At 51.7% G+C, this 18,688-nt stretch overlaps 1 protein-coding gene across 2 annotated transcripts in view; it reads left to right on the top strand.

Moving 5' to 3' along the window:
- Positions 1–17,656, top strand: part of PHC2 (polyhomeotic homolog 2) — a 48,527-nt gene extending 30,871 nt beyond the window's left edge. For both annotated transcript variants that reach the window (XM_061148501.1, XM_061148502.1), the window contains 6 exons: positions 7,773–7,975; positions 9,638–9,767; positions 10,573–10,687; positions 11,764–11,905; positions 12,850–13,126; positions 16,259–17,656. In XM_061148501.1, coding sequence (XP_061004484.1) covers positions 7,773–7,975; positions 9,638–9,767; positions 10,573–10,687; positions 11,764–11,905; positions 12,850–13,126; positions 16,259–16,413 — 1,022 coding nt within the window. In that variant the 3' untranslated portion in view covers positions 16,414–17,656. The remainder of the gene's footprint in view (positions 1–7,772; positions 7,976–9,637; positions 9,768–10,572; positions 10,688–11,763; positions 11,906–12,849; positions 13,127–16,258) is intronic.
- Positions 17,657–18,688: the final 1,032 nt, after the last annotated feature.

Genomic DNA, 18,688 nt, shown 5'->3' with positions numbered 1-18,688 from the left:
TGTATGATACCCTGAGACTCTTTATGAAATAAATGCATAGGAAGGGAATCTGGCACTTCTCATGTCCTTTGGATTAATGACTGTTGAAGGTGAATTGAGACGTGTGATCTGCCCTCAACGGCAAGTATATTTCCCTTGTGTTGCAGTTCATTGTCAAAGTGGAAGAATAATTTCTTCCTGAAGCCTGAACTCGGGAGTGCCAGGACAAGACGCTGAGTAGGCCAGCGCACCTGAGGAACATGAGTGATACCTGAGTTTGGGCCAGTGAAAGAACAGCTGTGCTCTGGAGCCGCACGAGGCCAGGCCCAGTGCACTGAGCCTGGGGCAGCTTCCTGGTCTCTTGAGTCTCGGTGATGGGAGCCCTCCAATGGCGAGTCAGGCCTCTTGCACTGCATTGTAACTGCAGTATCACATTTAATACTTGCCACCGCCATATGAGACAAAGATAAGCATCCCGTTTTACAGATGAGGAAACTGAGGCCTACAGTAACTTGCCTGGGATAATAAGCTAAGATTTAAGCTTAGGGTCTTCCTGATCCCAAGTCTTAACTGCTGTGTAGCACAGCTTCCAGATATAATCAATGCCAAGCATTTTACATACATAAACTCTGATATTCACCATTAACCTGCAAGACAGGCAGCATGATGGTCATTTATATAGATGGAGGCACAGACAAGTACCGAGTGCTTGAAGCTGCCCAGGTGATCAAAGAGGGGACCAGAGTGTGAACCCAGGTCTGCACAGAGCCGGTGCCCTTTCCACTCGGCCATTTTTCCTCTCATCTCCTGTGATTCTGATGTCCCTAGAAGAGGGCCTCTCATGTCTGTTCCACACCTTTTGCCTTGTGAAATCGCAGCATCTGCTAGAGAACTGTGACATCAGGGTATCTGGGAGCCCTCCCTGGGCACTGGAGACTGGAGGACTGGCTCCAGCTAGTGGAGCTCTTGTTGAGAACTCTCCCTGGCTCCCTGCAGCCGGAGGTAGTCATCGCACAGTGCTCCTTGCCCGGAGCCGGGCAGCAGTGCCGCAGCTGTGTGGAAATCCCCCCTGAGTCCTGGTCCCAAACCGTGCGGGGGCGGCTGGCGGTTCACTCCATTGATTCCTTCCTCCAGAGCTGGGGGTGGCCGCTTGGAAAACATTCAGCTGTTTACAATTCAGCTTATGTCCACTGTAGCTGGGGCCTGTGGGTGAGTCAGAAGGGCTGTGCGCTCCGCCTGTGTCCTAAGAGACTGGCTGAAAGTCAGCTGTATGGTAATGGCCGCAAGGGAGGAGGAGGATCCCTCCTACCAGACTTGATGCTTAAGAAGCCCGTCTGCTCTTGAATCCTCTTAACCCAGACTTAACAGGGTCACTCCGCAGTGACACGGAGGCCCGTCTGAGGCCACCTGGCCCAGCTTCCCTGGCATTGTGCCAGCCAGCTCCCCAAAGACACAGGTGAGGACCCCGGGTGTGGGCCTCCTGTGACTCAGCAGAGCAGGCCAAAGGGATCTTCCTGTCAGAGTCCTTTTTTCTCTTCTCGGGAGTGGCTCCCAAGAGCAAAGGTGCTCTGAGGGCAGGACTGTGATAGCACCTGTGAGAAAAAGCCACAGCCTGTTGTGTGTCCTGGAGGCAAGGACTTTTTGTGTGTCTGACATCTCAGTCCTTAGCAGAATTGCACAAGCTACAAACATTTGGCCTTGGTACCGCTTACCTTCTGGGTTCTCAGGGGAATACAGGGTGGGAAACAAACTACAATTTTCCCACCTCTAAGAGCTCCTTTTGTGCATGGTTTAGTGGGTGGTGGTATTTACTTGCTAAGTCACATCCGACTCTTTGTGACTCCAAGGATTGTCGCCCGTCACGCTCTTCTGTCATATGGGATTCTCCAGGCAAGAGTACTAGGGTGGGTTGCCATTTTCTTCTCCAGGGGATCTTCCCAATCCAGGGATCAAACCGGGTCTCCTGCATTGGCAGGTGGTTTTCTTTTCCCCTGAGCCACAAGGGAAGCCCGTTTTAGAATGTAGTCTCTTTATTTAGATGGCACACACTCTTGCCTTCATTCTGAAATGTAGACTTAATTATGCACCCTTTTCCTCCTCTGGAAAATTAAGATGTTAGACCCAGGACCCTCCTGTCTCCAGTCCACAGACGGCTAGTGCCCCTGATCTAAAATATCCGCTCTTCACCCCCCATGCCTCTCCCCAGACCTTCTGTCCCTAAATGGGGAGGAAAGCTCTCTGCTTCTCTAAATGATTCACAGCCAGGTGGGAATGACTGCAAGTGTATATTTGCATTTTAAAGCAGGTTGTTAACCAGATTAATCTCTTTAGTTGACCGCTCTGTAGGGGTCCCAGGATGGAGCCACAATTCCTCTTTCCCTCTCTCTTCCCCCTCTCCCTCCCCCCATCAACAAATTGGTACTTAATGAGATTTTGTACTTCCCTCACTTGCAGCGGCACTGATGTCTTTAGGGGCCCAACTATGAAGAGGTTGTAAAGGGTGGCCACAGCCTTTCCTGAGGGCTCACTGGGCCCTCCGCTTGCCGCCCCCTGTTCGCGCCAGGGGTGCCTGCTCTGCATCAGCTGCTCTCCGCCTGGGATGTGGCCTCCCTGGGTGTCCCTTTGCAGGTCTCCGCTCAGGGTCTCTCTAGAGCAGGCAGTTGTTTAGGAGCCCTACTGTCACCCCTCCTGCCCGTGGGACTGGCCTGCCAAGCTGAGGCCCAGCGAGCAGGACTTCACAGCCAGGGGCCTGGAGAGAACACTCTGTGTTGTGTAAGCGACCTTGTTTAGCCATTTGTCGAGCAGAATTTGCTGCAGGCAAATGATCCGTATTATCACCTACGCTGCCTCCTTGAATCCTCTATTAACTTCATTAGCTTTGTCTTACTCCTGCTGCTGCCAGGCTCTGGTAGTCAGAAGTCTTGTGAATTAAAATACTCTTTCTCCTCATGTCTGTAGAAAGTGGAAGTGGCCACTGGCCAGCTGAGGGGTGCAGGGATAGGCCCTGCTTACTTTTCATCTCCTCTGAAGTCAGGTCTTCAAGGCTGCTTATTTTGGGGGCAAATAGAAAGACTTGGTCAGGTCATCTGAAACCCACAATAAATGTTAGTACTGAACCATATTTTAGCGTAACTGATGATTTTTGCCATATCTGTGCTTATAAAGCGCACCATCTGCTGCTGCTGCGTCGCTTCAGTCGTGTCCGACTCTGTGCGACCCCATAGACAGCAGCCCACCAGGCTCCGCAGTCCCTGGGATTCTCAGGCAAGAATACTGGAGTGGGTTGCCATTTCCTTCTCCAATGCATGAAAGTGAAAAGTGAAAGTGAAGTCGCTCAGTCGTGTCTGACTCTTCGCGATCCCATGGACTGCAGCCTACCAGACTCCTCCATCCATGGGATTTTCCAGGCACGAGTACTGGAGTGAGGTGCCATTGCCTTCTCCAAAAGAGCACTATAACTGGTTCCAAAGTGGCCCAGATGGAGCCTAGCTAGGGCCAGCCCTACCTCTGTCCTCAAAGGCAGGAGAGCTCAGCCTCTCTGGATACCTACCTCCTGGCCCTGGGGGCAAGGCTGTTTCTATAGGTGCCTCTGGCCTCTTGCTTCTGGAGGTCATCATGCCTTTCCAAATGCCTGGAGCCAGCATCAGTGTTTGAAAGCAGACCGAGGAGCCCAGAGCTGCAGTCTTTGGAGCTGATTTATGCTAAATTTCCCATCCACTGAGGAAATCCCCACTCTAACAAGAAGAAATGGGCTGAGAAGTAGCTCTTATTCTTCTTCAGAGCCAGGTAGCCAGAAATGCCATTCTTGTAGGCAGGCACCAGCCACCTGCTCTGTCTCAGTCACTACCGCCTCGGAAAGTGACTTGCCAATCTCAACTGGTGACGGGTTGTTGCTGGAAGACTAGGGAGAACAGTACTCTAGTCACCCGTGAAGACGGAGACCACAGTTACCGCACACTCTGGTTCGGCACCTGTTAAATGGCTGTCATGTGCTGGTCACTGGGTTAACCCTGAGGATACAGACAAGACCCGAACAGCCCTGCCTAACTAGGGCCCCTGCTTTGCCTAGCAGGGAAGACTGTCCCTGAGCAGGTAATTTCACAAATGGGGCCCAGGGAGTGGGGAGGGGATTCGCCCTTCCTGTTTTAATTCAGTCGCTATAAGGACTGTTTTCTGCCAGAGCCTGAGAGCAGATTGAGATGCAGCCTACAGGTTGAGGCCTGTGTTATATAACGACGCCCCCAGAACACATTGCTTTGTTCATTCTCATCGGAATACTTGGCCCTTTGTGGTCAGCTTCAATTAAATGCTAGATTCTACCTCTCCCTCCCCCGCCCCCACTGGAGCCTGGTTTTATTTCCTTCCTGCAGCTTCTCCTTCTCAGGGTATCCTGGCCTCCGCCTTGCAGATCCAGGTACCTCACTCTGTATAAAGGCATTTGAGACCTGCGGGAATCCCAGCAGCACTTACAGCCTCAGACTAGTCAAGGGAACTGAGTAAGGAAGAATTCCAAAGATAGAGGACTTCTTTGTCTCTTTCTCATCTGGCCTCAGGGCCAGCAGGGCAGGTTGTTGCATGTTTAAGCTGCTTTCCCCTAAACAGGCCGCAGAGCAGTCTGGGAGAACGGGAAGCAGATTAAATTAATCTCAGTGTGCTGAGCTTGGCAGGGGGTGAGATCGTGTATGGTCATTCTAGAAATAGCCCAAACTCCTTTGTTGCTAAAGCAGATGATCAAGGTTTGCCTGCAAGATGACTGCAAAACAGAATCGTTGCAAACCTCTGTACAAGTTGTAAAGCACTCTCCTGCCCGTCCCTGGGACTCTGTCTCTCCTGCAACCAGCCAGAGTCATAACAGAGAGTGATCGTTCTAAGGATGTAGTGAAAAGGCTTATTAGTTTGTTCTCTTGCTTAATAAGATCCTTTTTTTTAGAACTTAGATTCAGAACAAGTCTTTTTCCTCCCAGAGTTAAGCGTTGGCCCTGTAGCCCCTGGGCTGGTGCATGTTTCTGTCTGCTCCTGTATTTGGCATGAGGAAAGAATCTGCCCTCAGGAGCCACCACCTCTGCAGTGTACATTAATCAGTAGGGTAGAGGGGCCAAGAAGAAGAGTCCAACAAGGTTGGCGAAATCTCAGGGAGATAAGGTCTCAGCACCCATTTGGTGATAAATATTAGTGAAAAGCAACAGGCAGGCATGATCCCAGAATTTAGAGGAAAATGGATTAATTGCATAGAAGTGCTATAAACTAAAACAAGGGAGTCACTCATTGCCCTCCATCTGTACTCTCAGCAAGAAACCGGTTTTGTTCAAAAGAAACAAAACTCTTACAAACTGGATCTCTTAGATCAACACTTGATATGATATGTTAGTGTTGACTACCTGACTTTAAAACATGCTGACAAAGATCACAGAGGGTGATGAACTTGCAGCCTTTTAGATAAGAAGTAGTTGAAGGAGCAGAGGGAGTGTGGCCTGGAGAAAATACGTACTGGGATCATGAGTGCCGTCCTTCATGACACCAAGGGCATTTCTTGAGTGTTTCCCAGTGTGCTCACACCGCATTGCCATTCATCCTCTCACTTAGGCCTCATAGCAGGGCTGTAAGAGTGTCATCTTATCGTCTGTATTTTATAGCTGGAGAAACTGAGGCCCAGAGACAGATAAGGACATGCCCCTAATCCACTTGAGTGATAGAGACCAGTCTCTAAGCCAAGTCTAAGGCTGTGTTTTTACCCATTGTGCAAGTATGATTAGCCTTGTTCTGTGTGGTCTTAAGGAATAGAACCAGCATAAGTAGACAAAAATTAACAGATGGATTTTTGGCTCATTATAAGGAAGAACTTCTTGAACTGCCCAAGTTGGGGACAAACTACTTCAGAGGTAGTGAGTTCCTTTGTCATTAGAGGTGTTCAAGCAAAAGCCAGAAAATCAGTAAGTGGGGCTGTTACAGAGAAAGGTCAGGCATTGGTAAGGGCTTGAACCTAGGGAATATTTATCTAGGCTCTAATTAGAAGGAAATAGGTGTCATTTAAAAATAGGATTTTAATTTAATTCTATCTTAACATTTATTCATTTTTAAAAATACACATTTGCTTTTTCATGTATTTAAAATTTAAAAGCAAAGAAACTTAATTGATTGCATAGTTAACTCAGTCCTCCTAGTTATTCATGAATTGTTAAGGAAAGATTTTTTTTTTCACTTCCCAAACACCTTTACAGTTTAGAAACACTGATTCCGAAGTAGAAAATTTCCATCCCTATAGAAAAGTCAAAACTGTCCAAAAATGTTTTTTCAAAGTAGACTATAAACATTGAAAGGAATTTTTCTTAACTTGCTGGTATGACTGTGTCTCCAAAGAATTATTTTAAAATCTCCTTAATCACATCTCTCAGGTAACTCCTGCTCAGCTCTGAAGTTCATTATAATTGAATTATAGAAGTCTGAGTACTGAAGATGTATGTCATAGTTAACTTTTTTTTAACAAAAAAGATTTATCCTGGTTTATTGTATGCTAGGACTACTAGTAAGAAAGTCAGCCAGTTATAAACCTTTCCTAAAATGAGTTTACTTGATTTCTCCATCCTGTATAATTAGGCATTGTAAATTCCTCCTCTGCGGTGGGATTTTGGATCTTTAACATGAAATAAGAGCATCTTCCTATAAATTTTGTGCAGAAATTGCTTTAATAATTATACTGAAATCATTTTCCAAAGTGTGTACACATATACACACTGAGTTATGCTTACTGTCAGTAGGCTTGTTCCAATAAAGAAATGGCTTTTTTGTTCTTTCTTTCTTTCTCTTTTTTTTCTTTTTTAGGAAGTTCCAGTTTAAAAGCAGCCTCAGCTCACACAGTTGGTGGTGGTAGAGAATGGCCCTGGGAAGGGGTAGGAAGAGAGTTACAAAAGTGAGGAGATAAAGGTTGTTTCTCACAGAGTGAAGCAGCTCATGAGAAGTACTGTTTGAAGTGGAGACGAGGAGGTCCCTCATGCGGTTCCATGGAGGCTCCCCCTCACACTTTTTGGAGCTCTCTGTCAGGCCTTTCAGAGGAAGTCTGGCAGGCCTATGGGGAGAACTTAGGCAGCGCAGTCCATGGAGGGAAGGAGTCTGTGGTCGGCCAAGGATGAGATTGAGTATGAAACTGAGAACTGGATAAAAGGTTTGATTCGAAGCACAGGACCTGCAGGAACAGCATAGATAACCTCATCTCTGCCTGGCGGCTTTCTTGGTGGAGAAATAGAACACACGTATCTCAATGCAGTGATCCCAAACAGCCAGTCTTTGCATGGGCAGATCTATATTACAATGTTTACTTGGGGTTCAGTACTTTGACATTTCACAGCATGCTTAAAATTGGGCCCTTTTCCGAGGAACCTCATAGAAGTTTCGTTTAATCTGTCTCCCACAAACGCATAAAGCCCCAAGCCCTATACCTAGTTCAGCTTTTTTCATCCTGGTTTTAGATGGTACCTTGAATACACTTTTTTCCCTTGAGCTGAATGTTAAGTTGTTTGTCCAGATTAATATTGACCAAGGTCTTCACTTCTCCGAAAGGCAGAATCCTTGTCTGTTTAACCTAGTCAAACTATTCTTAGCGCAGGATAAGAATAAGAAACACGTCTGGTTGTTGAGCTTCATTGCTGTAGAGCGGAGTGTATTCTCGTGGTGGTGTGTCCACGGAAACTGTACCACTTTGAGTGGTTGCTGAGGGCAAGGTGGAGTCCCTGCTCGCCTTCTGCTGGCCTCGACCTGGTTCTGACCTCATCCGCTTGTGTCCTCCTTTCCTTGCACAGAGACAGGGCAGGGCATTGTTCATGCACTGACCGACCTCAGCAGCCCCGGCATGACCTCAGGGAACGGAAACTCTGCCTCCAGCATCACCGGCACTGCCCCCCAGAATGGTGAGAATAAACCACCACAGGCCATTGTGAAACCCCAAATCCTGACGCATGTTATCGAAGGGTTTGTGATCCAGGAGGGGGCGGAGCCTTTCCCGGTACGGACTACTTCTTTTCCCCTCTTTTTTTTTTTTTTTTTTTAAAATAAGTATACTTTGGATGTGTATTAGAGTATTTTTACATTTCCATGTAAAATTTCTAAAAATGTGAAAAAAAAATTGCTCTTTCCATGCTTATTTCCCCCCAAAGGAGTGTCAGACCCATTTTCTTTGTAGGCTTGTCTTCCTAAGATCCAGAAGGGGTCAGTAACTAAGAATAATTGGCATGACCCCTTTAGTTAGAAATTTCCAGACAGACTCAGCAGTGTCCCCACCTGGTGAAGTGGGAACCCCTTGGTTAGAAGGGAGTTCACACTGGGGTGTTGGTGCAGGATGATGTACTTTGGGAAATGAGACCTTGTTCAGGTTTGAATGCCACAACTCCCAAATGGCAACCCTTTAGCCAATTAGAGAGCAAAGGGAACCTGTATAGAAGAGAATCCTCAAGACCTATCTGAATGGAAGATAAGTGAACAGAGTTCTCGCCTGAAGCTTCTTTTCTGGGGACAGAGCCTTGAAAGAGGAGTGAGAGTAAGGGGCTGTTCAGAAAGGGGCATTTCATCAAGTGTCTCAAGTTAAGCGTTATACCGCAGGGAAATACAGAAGAGGCAAGAAAATGGCTCATTAGAACACAGCACCCAGCACTGATAGTGCACGTGTAATTTGGTGAGACAGGTTGCCTGCTCCATAGGTGAGAGGGGCCCAGAGCCAGGTGCACTCCAGCCTCTCTCATGATAAAATTAACTGGTTGTTAGAGACACAGCATCTTCATGGGATGCCATCTGTCTTTTGTGCTTTCTTTGGATCCATGAGTGGTTTAAACAGTCAGTCAAAGCCTCTGAGCTTGATTAACTGAGATGGGTGGACTGCCCTTCTGAAATGCCAGAAGACAAAAATGCCTGGACAGGTTCTCATCTGCTTTCCCTCTGGAGGTCCATCAAGGCCTGTGGCCCCTTAGCTACAAGGAGCTTTAGCCCTTCACATCCCCTCCTTCATTAGACTCAGTCCTCCTTTTGGCCTCCTAGAGAAACACCAGAACCTCACAGTGTAGATGCAGACGGGGTAGCAGCCCGTCTCCCCGCTAGAGCTCTGGCCACCAGGCTGCCTGATCAAAAGGCAATAAAGGGGGTAAACCAAAGCGTGAATGAGCCAGTCCAGAATTGGCCTTTCAGTGTGGCCCTGCATTCTCATGTTCCTCTTCTCCCCTGTGGCTGCCTGTCCCTCTGACTTGGGTAGGGCAGTGGTAAGGGAGAGCAGTAAGGGGTCCAGGAATGGTTGCCGGGACTCTTGTGTCACCTATAGACTCACACGCAGCCTCAGCCATGTTCCTGCCCCAAGACGTGAGGGCTAGGGCCTGGCCCTGGTTCCAGTGATGCCGGAACCTGTGCCCCTTAGACAACTTGGGAGAAGAGATACCCTCTTGACCCTCTAAACCATCTGTCAGTCCTGGGCTGAAGCCATTTTCATCCCCGTCCTTTGGTGGCCATTGGCCTCTTGCCTCATGAGCTCAGCAGCAAAACAGGCCTTGAGCAGGTGTGCCTGGATGGTGGTGGGGGGTGACCTCTGCGCCTGGGTGCTTTATACTTGTGATTGTGATGAGGCTGAGAGCAAGGGAGCCTGCCCACCTGACCCTCACGGCCTCCCTGTCGCCTTGTCCTCTAGGTGGGACGCTCGTCCCTGCTGGTGGGGAATCTCAAGAAGAAGTATGCACAGGGGTTCTTGCCTGAGAAACTTCCGCAGCAGGACCATACCACCACCACTGACTCAGAGATGGAGGAGCCCTATCTGCAAGGTAGCATGCCAGACCCTGGATGCTGGGGCTTCGGGCAGGGTGGAGCAGGACATCAGCAAGGCTGGAAGGTCCTTTCCTGGTGTCCACAGAGGGTCTCGGAGCCAGAAAGTGTGTGAACATGTTGATTGACCAAACGTTTCCCCCAGTGTGCACTCAGCCCCATCCCTCAAAAGCAGACAGGAGCTCCTGTCCCGGGGGAAACGTGTGTCCTCTTCCACTCCAGCCCCGGGATCCCCAGGAGTTACTGCTGAGGTGTAGGCCAGCCAGTGCGGCCCCAGGCAAGTTGCCGCCTTCTTTTTCTGCCTCAGGGGCCTGCACTCAGGAGAGGGGCCAGCGCAGAGGCACAGTGAAGCCAGTGAGGGCTGCACTTGCCACAGAAGCCCCCGGCTAAATGGAGGCGGGGCCGCCATCTCCTGGGCTCTGACACCCAGGCCAGCAGCCAGCCAGACACCCCCAGGAAGGGTAGGATGATTGCAGACCAGTGGTGACAGTATTAGCACTTTCCCTCTAGAGGGTCGCCTGTTCTCTCTCCTAGAGTCATAAAGAGGGGGCCGCTAGTTCTTCCCCACCGTGTTTTGTCTTCTAGCCCCTAAAAGAAGAAACTGCCAGGTGTCCAGGGGACGAAATCATAGCCCTTCCTAAAACAGCGGGGAAAGTGGTTTGGCACTGTCCAGACCGCTGCTGCAGGGCATGGCTATGAGCACAAGGACAGGCTGGGCGGAGTGTGAGAGGCCCCAGGGCAGGCTGTGGACGGTCCTGTGGGGACCACTCACTGTCCACACTTACAAACTTTCATGCCTTTCAGAATCCAAAGAGGAGGGTACTCCCCTCAAACTCAAGTGCGAGCTCTGTGGCCGGGTGGACTTCGCCTACAAGTTCAAGCGTTCCAAGCGCTTCTGTTCCATGGCTTGTGCAAAAAGGTAAGTGCCCTCACCCCGCTGCTGTGCCCAGCCCCTGCCTCCTCTTAGGGCTGCGCCTTGGTGCCCAGCGCCCTATTTCCGTGCCCTGCCTGGAAGCAGTGTCCTGTCACTTGTTCACCCGAGAACTCCATGAGCAGGTCTGGGAAAGCAGCATTAAGCCCACTTGGGAAGGAAGAGGCGTTTAGCTGTCTGGCCCTCCTGGGCAGCCCTGGCACCTGGCTCTGGCAGCTCCCATCTCCTTAGGGTTACCTAAGCCCCCACTGGAAATGTTGCCCTGACACTGTACTGACTGCATTTCCTTTGTGAGCTTTCACCCGACTCAGAAGACAGATGATCACAGCAGACACCAGTGTTTATTGTGGGCCTGCCGTATGCAGGTCTCTGTGCCAAGCGTTAATATGCATTGTGTCATCTCGTCTTGAGTAACCGTGTGAGACAGGTATTGCTGTCAGGTCCTTTATACGTGATAGGAAACTGAGAAACACAGGAAACTGAGGCACAAGAAGTAGTTGTGCCTAAAGTCTTTGAGCTGGGAATCTAGACGTCTGACTCTTAAGTGCTGTGTGGTCCTTGTGCCAAGGTGGAAGGGGCCCGAGCTCCCAAAAGAAGGGACTCGAGGCCCCCAGGTAGAGGGGCCCTGCGGACAAGTTAGAGTAGGGGTGTCCCAGCCTTCCTCCCCCTCGGGCTATGCTGGAGGTCCTCCTGGCACCTTTGTGATGCTTTGCCAAGCTGTCCCGCATCAGAACAGGGGACACTAGCTTCTTGGCACAGGTAACATGTGGAATAGAATAGGGCAGCCCTGAGTTCTTACCGCAACCCAGGCAGTTGGGTCAAGCACAAGCTTGTGTAACTGCCAGACCAGTTACAGAAAGTGAGTGGTCTCATCCCCAACTCCAGATGGGAAAACAGAGGTCCTGAGCGACTTGTCCAGATTCACACAGCCAGTCCTGAGTGATAGACTTAGGATTGGAACGAGTAGACAGACTCAGATTTTGCCCCTTAGCTGCTGTTATTCCTCCTGGGGCCCATGGGCACCCTGCAACTGCCCTGACCTCCCTTGTTCCCCTGACTGGCAGGTACAACGTGGGGTGCACCAAACGAGTGGGGCTTTTCCACTCGGACCGGAGCAAGCTGCAGAAGGCAGGAGCCACTACCCACAACCGCCGTCGGGCCAGCAAAGCCAGTCTGCCAACCCTTACCAAGGATACCAAGAAGCAGGTGAGAGGCCGGCAGAGCCTGGAGCTCATTCTCTCAAGTCTCCACCGACTTCCCTTCCTAGCACAACCCTGGGTGCCCACCGTCCTTTCTGCTGTGGCGGTCAGTGCTCCATTATATTCTCATATCTCCTGATGTATCAAGTCAAGCCTTTCCCATGTCCCTTTAGAGAGCTCTTTTAGAGCCATGGGTGTTCAAGAGGGACCCAGGGTCCCTCTTCCTTGACCTTGCCTCTGCTCACCCCATTCTCCCACTCTACCTCCATCCTTGACTTCTGGGGCTGCCCATGAAGACACAGGCTGTCCCAGGTAGCTACGCCTACCTTACCTGAAGGGCTAGGGGAGAAGAAGCTAACACCCTTCATCTCCCCACCTTTTTGCTTCTCTGTGTATCAGAGCACTGAATCCTTGAAGGTCTCTATCAAAAACTGGATGTTCTATTCATTAAGTATGTTTCAGCACCAGCTGTGTGCCAGGAACTGTTAGGCACTAAAGCTCTGAATTGTGCTGCAAGAACTCACAGCCTAGTGTGATGCTTTAGACCGTATGTTTGTTTTGCTACTTATTGTTTTGCTCTTAAAACCTCTTTAAGAATCTGATGAAAGCCAAAAATGGACACACACAAGAAAATCTACATGCTCTTTCAGGTGGTACACAGACCATTCCCCAAAACCCATAGAGCCCTGGTTAAATAAACCTACATCTACGAGAAAGAATAGACCTATAATGAGATTATTGCAGTGCAGGGTGGTACGTGCACCAGTACTGGGACTCACTCTGCTTAGGATCAGAGAGAAGACATTGCAAAAGATACTTTTTGATGTAGAATTCAAAAGTACATAGCAGCCAACCACGTAGAAAGGGGAGGCTACCTGCTTTTGTCCAGCACTCTTGCTAGAGTTGGTTTACTCCTCCATCCTGAAGAAAACTGTTTCTCTCTGCTCCCAGCCGACAGGCACCGTACCCCTTTCAGTTACGGCTGCCCTGCAGCTAACGCACAGCCAGGAAGACTCCAGCCGTTGCTCAGATAACTCAAGCTATGAGGAACCCTTGTCACCCATCTCAGCCAGCTCGTCCACCTCCCGCCGGCGACAAGGCCCGCGGGACCTGGAGCTCCCTGACGTGCACATGCGGGACCTGGTGGGCATGGGCCACCACTTCCTGCCAAGTGAGCCCACCAAGTGGAACGTGGACGACGTCTACGAATTCATCCGCTCTCTGCCAGGTGAGACCCTTGGGAGTTCCATGCCTGCCTGGAGTAGCAAAGAATGAGAGGGCGTGAGAGACCTAACCCCCAGGAGAGACCGGGCGGTTCAGTGAGAGATGCAGGTTGAGGAACGGGGCAGAGATAAGCGTGAGGGGATGCCTGCCTGTGAGCGCTTACCTTCTAGCACAGTGCCCTGACTGGTGTCCTGTGGCCAGACGCCAGCATATCTGGGTTCTGCCAGGGGCCTGTGTGGCGATGATGACGTGACCTACCCTGTGTGTTTCCGGGGCGAGTTGGGAGGGGCGTCAGGTGGGAGTGTAGGAACGCTGTCAAGGAGAACGCAGAAGGCGGACACCAAGTGGCAGTGGACGCGCAGGCCTGTGCCTGATGGAGGGAGCAGCCGGGGCAGAGACGCAGAAGCACGTGAGGGAGCCACAGGCTGCCCTTGACCCCGGGCATGCAGGGTCTCAGGGCAAGGATCTGGAAATGAAGCTCGAAAGACAGAGCTCGCATCTGCACCGCTGCGCTCATTAAGGCCCCAAAGCTTTTCACGGTTTCTCCTGCCAGTCTCACCCAGGCTCTGGCTGGGTTGTGGTGGCCATAAGCCAGTTCACTCAGAGACTGAAGTGGGCTATGGTGGTTGAAAGCGGGCTTCGGAGTTAAACAGAACTGGGCTCAAGTCTTGGCTCGGACACTTAACCCAGTGTGCTCATTATCTATTGCTGCAGCCCCACAGTTCGTCAGCACACAGGTGGTTGGGGTGGGCAGTTCTGCCACAGGCATTCTTAGGAGGCTGTGGTGTCAGCCAAGGCTGAGGCCATCTGAAGGCTTGATTGGGGCTGTTAGATCCATCCTCAGATGCCTCACTCATGCGATTCTCAGGGAGGGGATGGCCATTGGCAAGAGGCCTCGGTCACTGTCCACATGGGTCTCTTCAGAACACTCGTGCTCTAGGATTCTTGTGATATGGCAGCCAGTTGACCCCCCAGGAGGAGATCTAAGAGAGCAAGGTGGAAGCCACCTGTTGTGCCCTTTATGATCTAGCCTCAGAAATCACATATTATCACTTCAGCAGTATCTTATTGACCACACAGGTCAACCCTATTCATTGTGAAGGCTTCATGAAGACATGAAAGCAAGCGTTATTGGAGGGAGCTACTTGGAGGCCAGTTAGTATAGTTCACCCCGGTAATTCAAGTTCCTCCCTCATACAGAACACCCCCACCCCGACCCGAGGCCCCACGGGTCTCATCCCATCACAGCAGTGGTTCAAGGTCTTAAGATCTCAGCATCTGACTCAGGTCCAGGCCCAGATGAAGCTCGATGGGTCCAGCTCCTCAGGGAGGGTTCCCTCAGCCTTCACACCTGAGAATGAGGAAGGTCGTTGTCTTCCCTCCACGAACCTAGGAGATGGTGGGACGGGCACAAGGTCATCGCGGTAGATGTGCCTGTTGAAGAAGGGAGCACACAGGAGGCTGCAGGAGTCACCAGTCCACACCAGGCGTGTGTGGGCATTTCCTTGATAACGAGGAGTCCAAGCCTGGAATGATTCTCCTCCTCTCTGAGTTCCACCCTGACTCATCCTTCCTCACCCTTGAAAGGAGGTAGCTGGTGGAGTTGTTTGCTCAGCCTACTTCCTGATGCCTTTATTTCCTATTACCTCTGACCCTTTCAGTCCAAGTGAGTGGTGTTTCTGCCAGACAAGTCTCTTCCTCTTTGTGGGCTTTTTAAATAAATCTTATCCAAAAGTGTCTTCAAGACAAGCCCTACTCCATATTAAGCTTCTTCTGAAGCTGAGGGACTATGGCGTTAACAGTCTGAGGAGCCTGTCTGTTGAATGGAGAGACTGTGAGTCACGCCCATAAAATCCTGAGAGAGCATTTGATCCAGCAGTTCTCTGAGGCCGCACCTTAGAGCTTTCTGCAGATTTAACAGATGATTTAAGTCACCCCCGCTGTCTCATCTTTAAACTGTTTTTTTGACTGTCCTGGATTTGGTCTTTGCCTGGAAACCTTTTTTTTTTTTTTTTTTTTTAAGTTTATGTGCTGCTGAAACAAGCACTAGAAACCATTTCTTAATTTTAGCATCATTTGCCATCTGGAGAGGCTGAGGATTTTCAAAAGCAGCAAATCCAGGTTCTTCGCTGTTTCCCAGTTTTTCCCCTCGCATTTCCCACAGCCGCGCTGGGAAGCCAGGCGGCACCTGCAGGTTCTGCCTGGTGTCCCGTGAGCTGAAGTGCTGGTTCAGTGGGAGTCTCACACTCACCAGGTCACCACCAGCAACAGTGTGGCTAAATTTTCCATTTCATACCAAGGATCCCTCTTCTTGCAGTTTCCAGTAACCATTTCCTCACTTTGCTTTAAGCCTCCCCAGCAGTCTCCTCAAAGGCCATCAGGCTTCTGCAAAGTCTCTCAGGGAACCTAGATATTCCCCTCGAAGTGACTCCCGCCCCCACCCACTGCTGCATCCCAGGCCCACACCCACACTGCTAAGGGGTGGTGATGGCAGCACCCCCTCTTCCAGGTACCAAAATCTGTATTAGTTAATTCACTTCTGAGAAATGTTATCCCAAGCCTAGTGGCCTACAATAGTCATCACATCTCAAGAGTTCTGGGGAGTGGCTTAGTGGGCACTTCTGGCTCATCTTTCAAGGACCCCATCATGATGGCAGCGGGGGTGCAGGTACCTACAGGCCTGGAGCTGGAGGAACCCCCTTCCAGCCGCAGTCCCAGGGTTGTGGGGGCTGACTCTGGGCAGAAAGCCTCAGTCCCTCTCCAGGCAGGCCTCTCCAGAGTGCTGCTTGAGGGCCCTCCTGACATCGGGGCTGACTCACTCCAAAAGAGATTTATCCAAAAGACTAAGGTGAAATGCTGTGCCCTTTATGATCCAGCCTCGGAAATCCCATGCTGTCGCTTCCCCGGGGTAGCCCTGTCCATTGAGGGGGTGGCGGGTGAACAAGTACACATGTAAACAAGGAGGCCATTGCGGAGTCTGGCTACTCTGGCTAAGTCTCTGAGCCTCTCAAGCTGTAAAGTGAGAACAGCATCAGCTTCCTTATGGGGTGGTCGTGAAGGTCGAGTGAAACGGGGCTTCTGAAGGGGTGACCGTGTGGAGCCCTGGTTGACACTGTCTTTGGTCACATCCCCTCAGGCTGCCAGGAAATCGCGGAGGAGTTCCGTGCCCAGGAGATCGATGGGCAAGCTCTGCTGCTGCTCAAGGAGGACCACCTGATGAGCGCCATGAACATCAAGCTGGGGCCCGCCCTCAAGATCTACGCACGCATCAGCATGCTCAAGGACTCCTAGGGCTGGCCGGGCGCCGGGGCTCCTCCCGACCGAGCAGAGCCGGCGGACACTCCTGGGGGCCCAGAGCAGGGCCAGTGGAGGGAAGGGCCCCGCTGTGGGGCGTGGCTGGGGGGAGGTCTCAGGACCTCCTAGGTGGCTCTCAGGGGCCTTTCTTTCTGTGGGAGGGGCAGAGAGGTAGGTGGCACAGAAGATGGGGCTTTATGCTTGTAAATATTGATAGCACTGGCTTCCTCCAAAGTCCCACAACTCTAGCCCCGCTTCTCTTCCCCTCTTTCTGTCCCCCATTTTCCAGGGGGTATGTGGTCAGGGCTCCCAACCTGAGTTGGGTCACTTCCCAGGGCAGCCGCCGGGCCTGGAGAGAGGCCGCAGAAGCCCCCACCTGCCTTCCTCCTCCTCTTTCTCGGGGCCCAGCTCGCTCTTCCATTGCCAGCTTCTCCCACTTCAGCTGTTACTGAAGCCGCCAGAAGGGTTCTCCCCCCTCACCCCTGCAGGTGGAGGGAGAGAAGCTGGGCCCGGTTTGGCCACACCTGCTGGTACAGACGCCTTAACGCTGTGTGTGTGACTGTGTGACTGTGTGGGAGCCTGGACTGACTGACGGGCCGAGAGCCCCCCCGGCATCTCCAGGTGTTTTGTAGCAAACAGCCACTTAGTGCTTTGTCCTGGACTCCACTCAGCCTCGGGATGGGGAACGGGAAAAAGGGCCGCCTCGGTGCAGAGGCAGGGTCAGAAAGCGATGCAGGTTAGCAGGAGATTTTCCTTTCCAGATTGTCGTGGTGTCTCTGCAGCCCCTTCCCGCACTGTGATGCCCCCCGCCCCAGCTGCCCTGCTGCGTCACAGATGGCATTAAGGAAGCTGCCAGTGGGCTGGGCCAGGCCGAACCTCCTGGTCTTGCCTGTCCGCCCACCCTGAGAGCCCAGTGGTGGGGCCCAGAGAACATCCAGGGCAGAAGAGCTGGAGTGACCGCTGAGGTGAAGAGGGCAGCCTTCAGCCTCGGCTCCCACACTTCTGGAACTTGCTGGCAGCAGTGTGAGCTGCCCATGGAGGAGGCGGGGCGGGAAGGGCGAGGCCGGCCTCTGACCTGCCCTGCATGCTGCAGGCTCCCGGGAAGAGTCGGACTCTCCCCAGGGGCGGGTGGGTGCCCTTCTCAGTTCATTCTGTTCCCCACTCACACCCCCAGGCAGGGTTGGAAATGAAGGACTTTTTTAACCTTTTTTGTTTTTTAAAAATAAATCCATAAAATCCATTCCTTCTGTGCCTTTCTCCCCTGGGGATGCCTTTCCGTCATCCTGAAGAGCTACTTTTCACCTGCAAGGAGAGGGTGGGTCCCTGGGCTGGGAGAGGGACGGCCACCTGAACTGGAGAGCGCATCCTCCATGCTTTGCCGCGTCATTTGAGGGCACGCTTAGCCCCGGTTCAGATCCCACCTGTTCTTCACGGGTGTTCCTTGGGAGTGCAAGGGTCCAGGGCCCCTTCAACTCTGAGCCTCCCTGACCCGCCACTGCCTCTGGGGAGACAGGACGCTGTTCGCCAGGAATACCTGGCACACGGGAGGCAGAGCCCAGAGCTCCCCACCCTCACACTCGCACCTGTGGTGGGTGTGGCTCCATGTCCAGCACCGCCCTTGGGGTAGCTCTGCCTCACTCGACAGCTGAGCATTCTTTGGATGCTGAAATAGCCAACTATTAGGAGAGTCTCTGTCTCAGGAAGGGGCCTCCCAAGCACAGGCCACTTATGCACTCAACTCTGTAACAGGGCCCCAGGGAGATTGATTAGCAGGGAACTTTTAAGAGCCAATACCCACATCTTGATGACAACTCTCCGGAAAACCTTTAAGTTGTAACTACTTCCTGGAGGAAGAGGAGAAACAAATAACTGACTAGTTGACCACCCACAGGATGGAGCTAGCACTTGGGAAGTCTGGTGTTCCGGAAGGTCGGGAATGGCTAGCAGGACAGGGGCCAGCATGGGACCCTGGGCTGAGGGAGTGGGGAGGGTCCCCCAGGAAGATCCCCATGTTGCCCACCCCACTCCAGGGCAGGGGAGCAGGCCACTGTGGCCTGTGCAGCTTGGCGAGTCCATGCTGGACCTTGACTTTCGCTTTCTGGAGGACAAAGCCAGGCCCAGCCTGAGTCTGTCCTTGTATGTGAGGTGGGAGAGGGAGCCGAAACTCCCAAAAGAGGGTATGGTGGATCTGCAGGGCTGACACAGGTAAACACCCCTGCTGTCTCTTCACTCTGAGTGGAAGGCCTCAGTCTGAAGGGTGCTTCCTTCAACA

The sequence above is a fragment of the Dama dama genome, chromosome 8 (genome assembly GCF_033118175.1).
Source record: "Dama dama isolate Ldn47 chromosome 8, ASM3311817v1, whole genome shotgun sequence".
NCBI classification, from domain to species: Eukaryota; Metazoa; Chordata; class Mammalia; order Artiodactyla; family Cervidae; genus Dama; species Dama dama.
The sequence above is the reverse complement of the archived record's forward strand: the minus strand, read 5'-3'. Positions and strand labels throughout refer to the sequence as shown.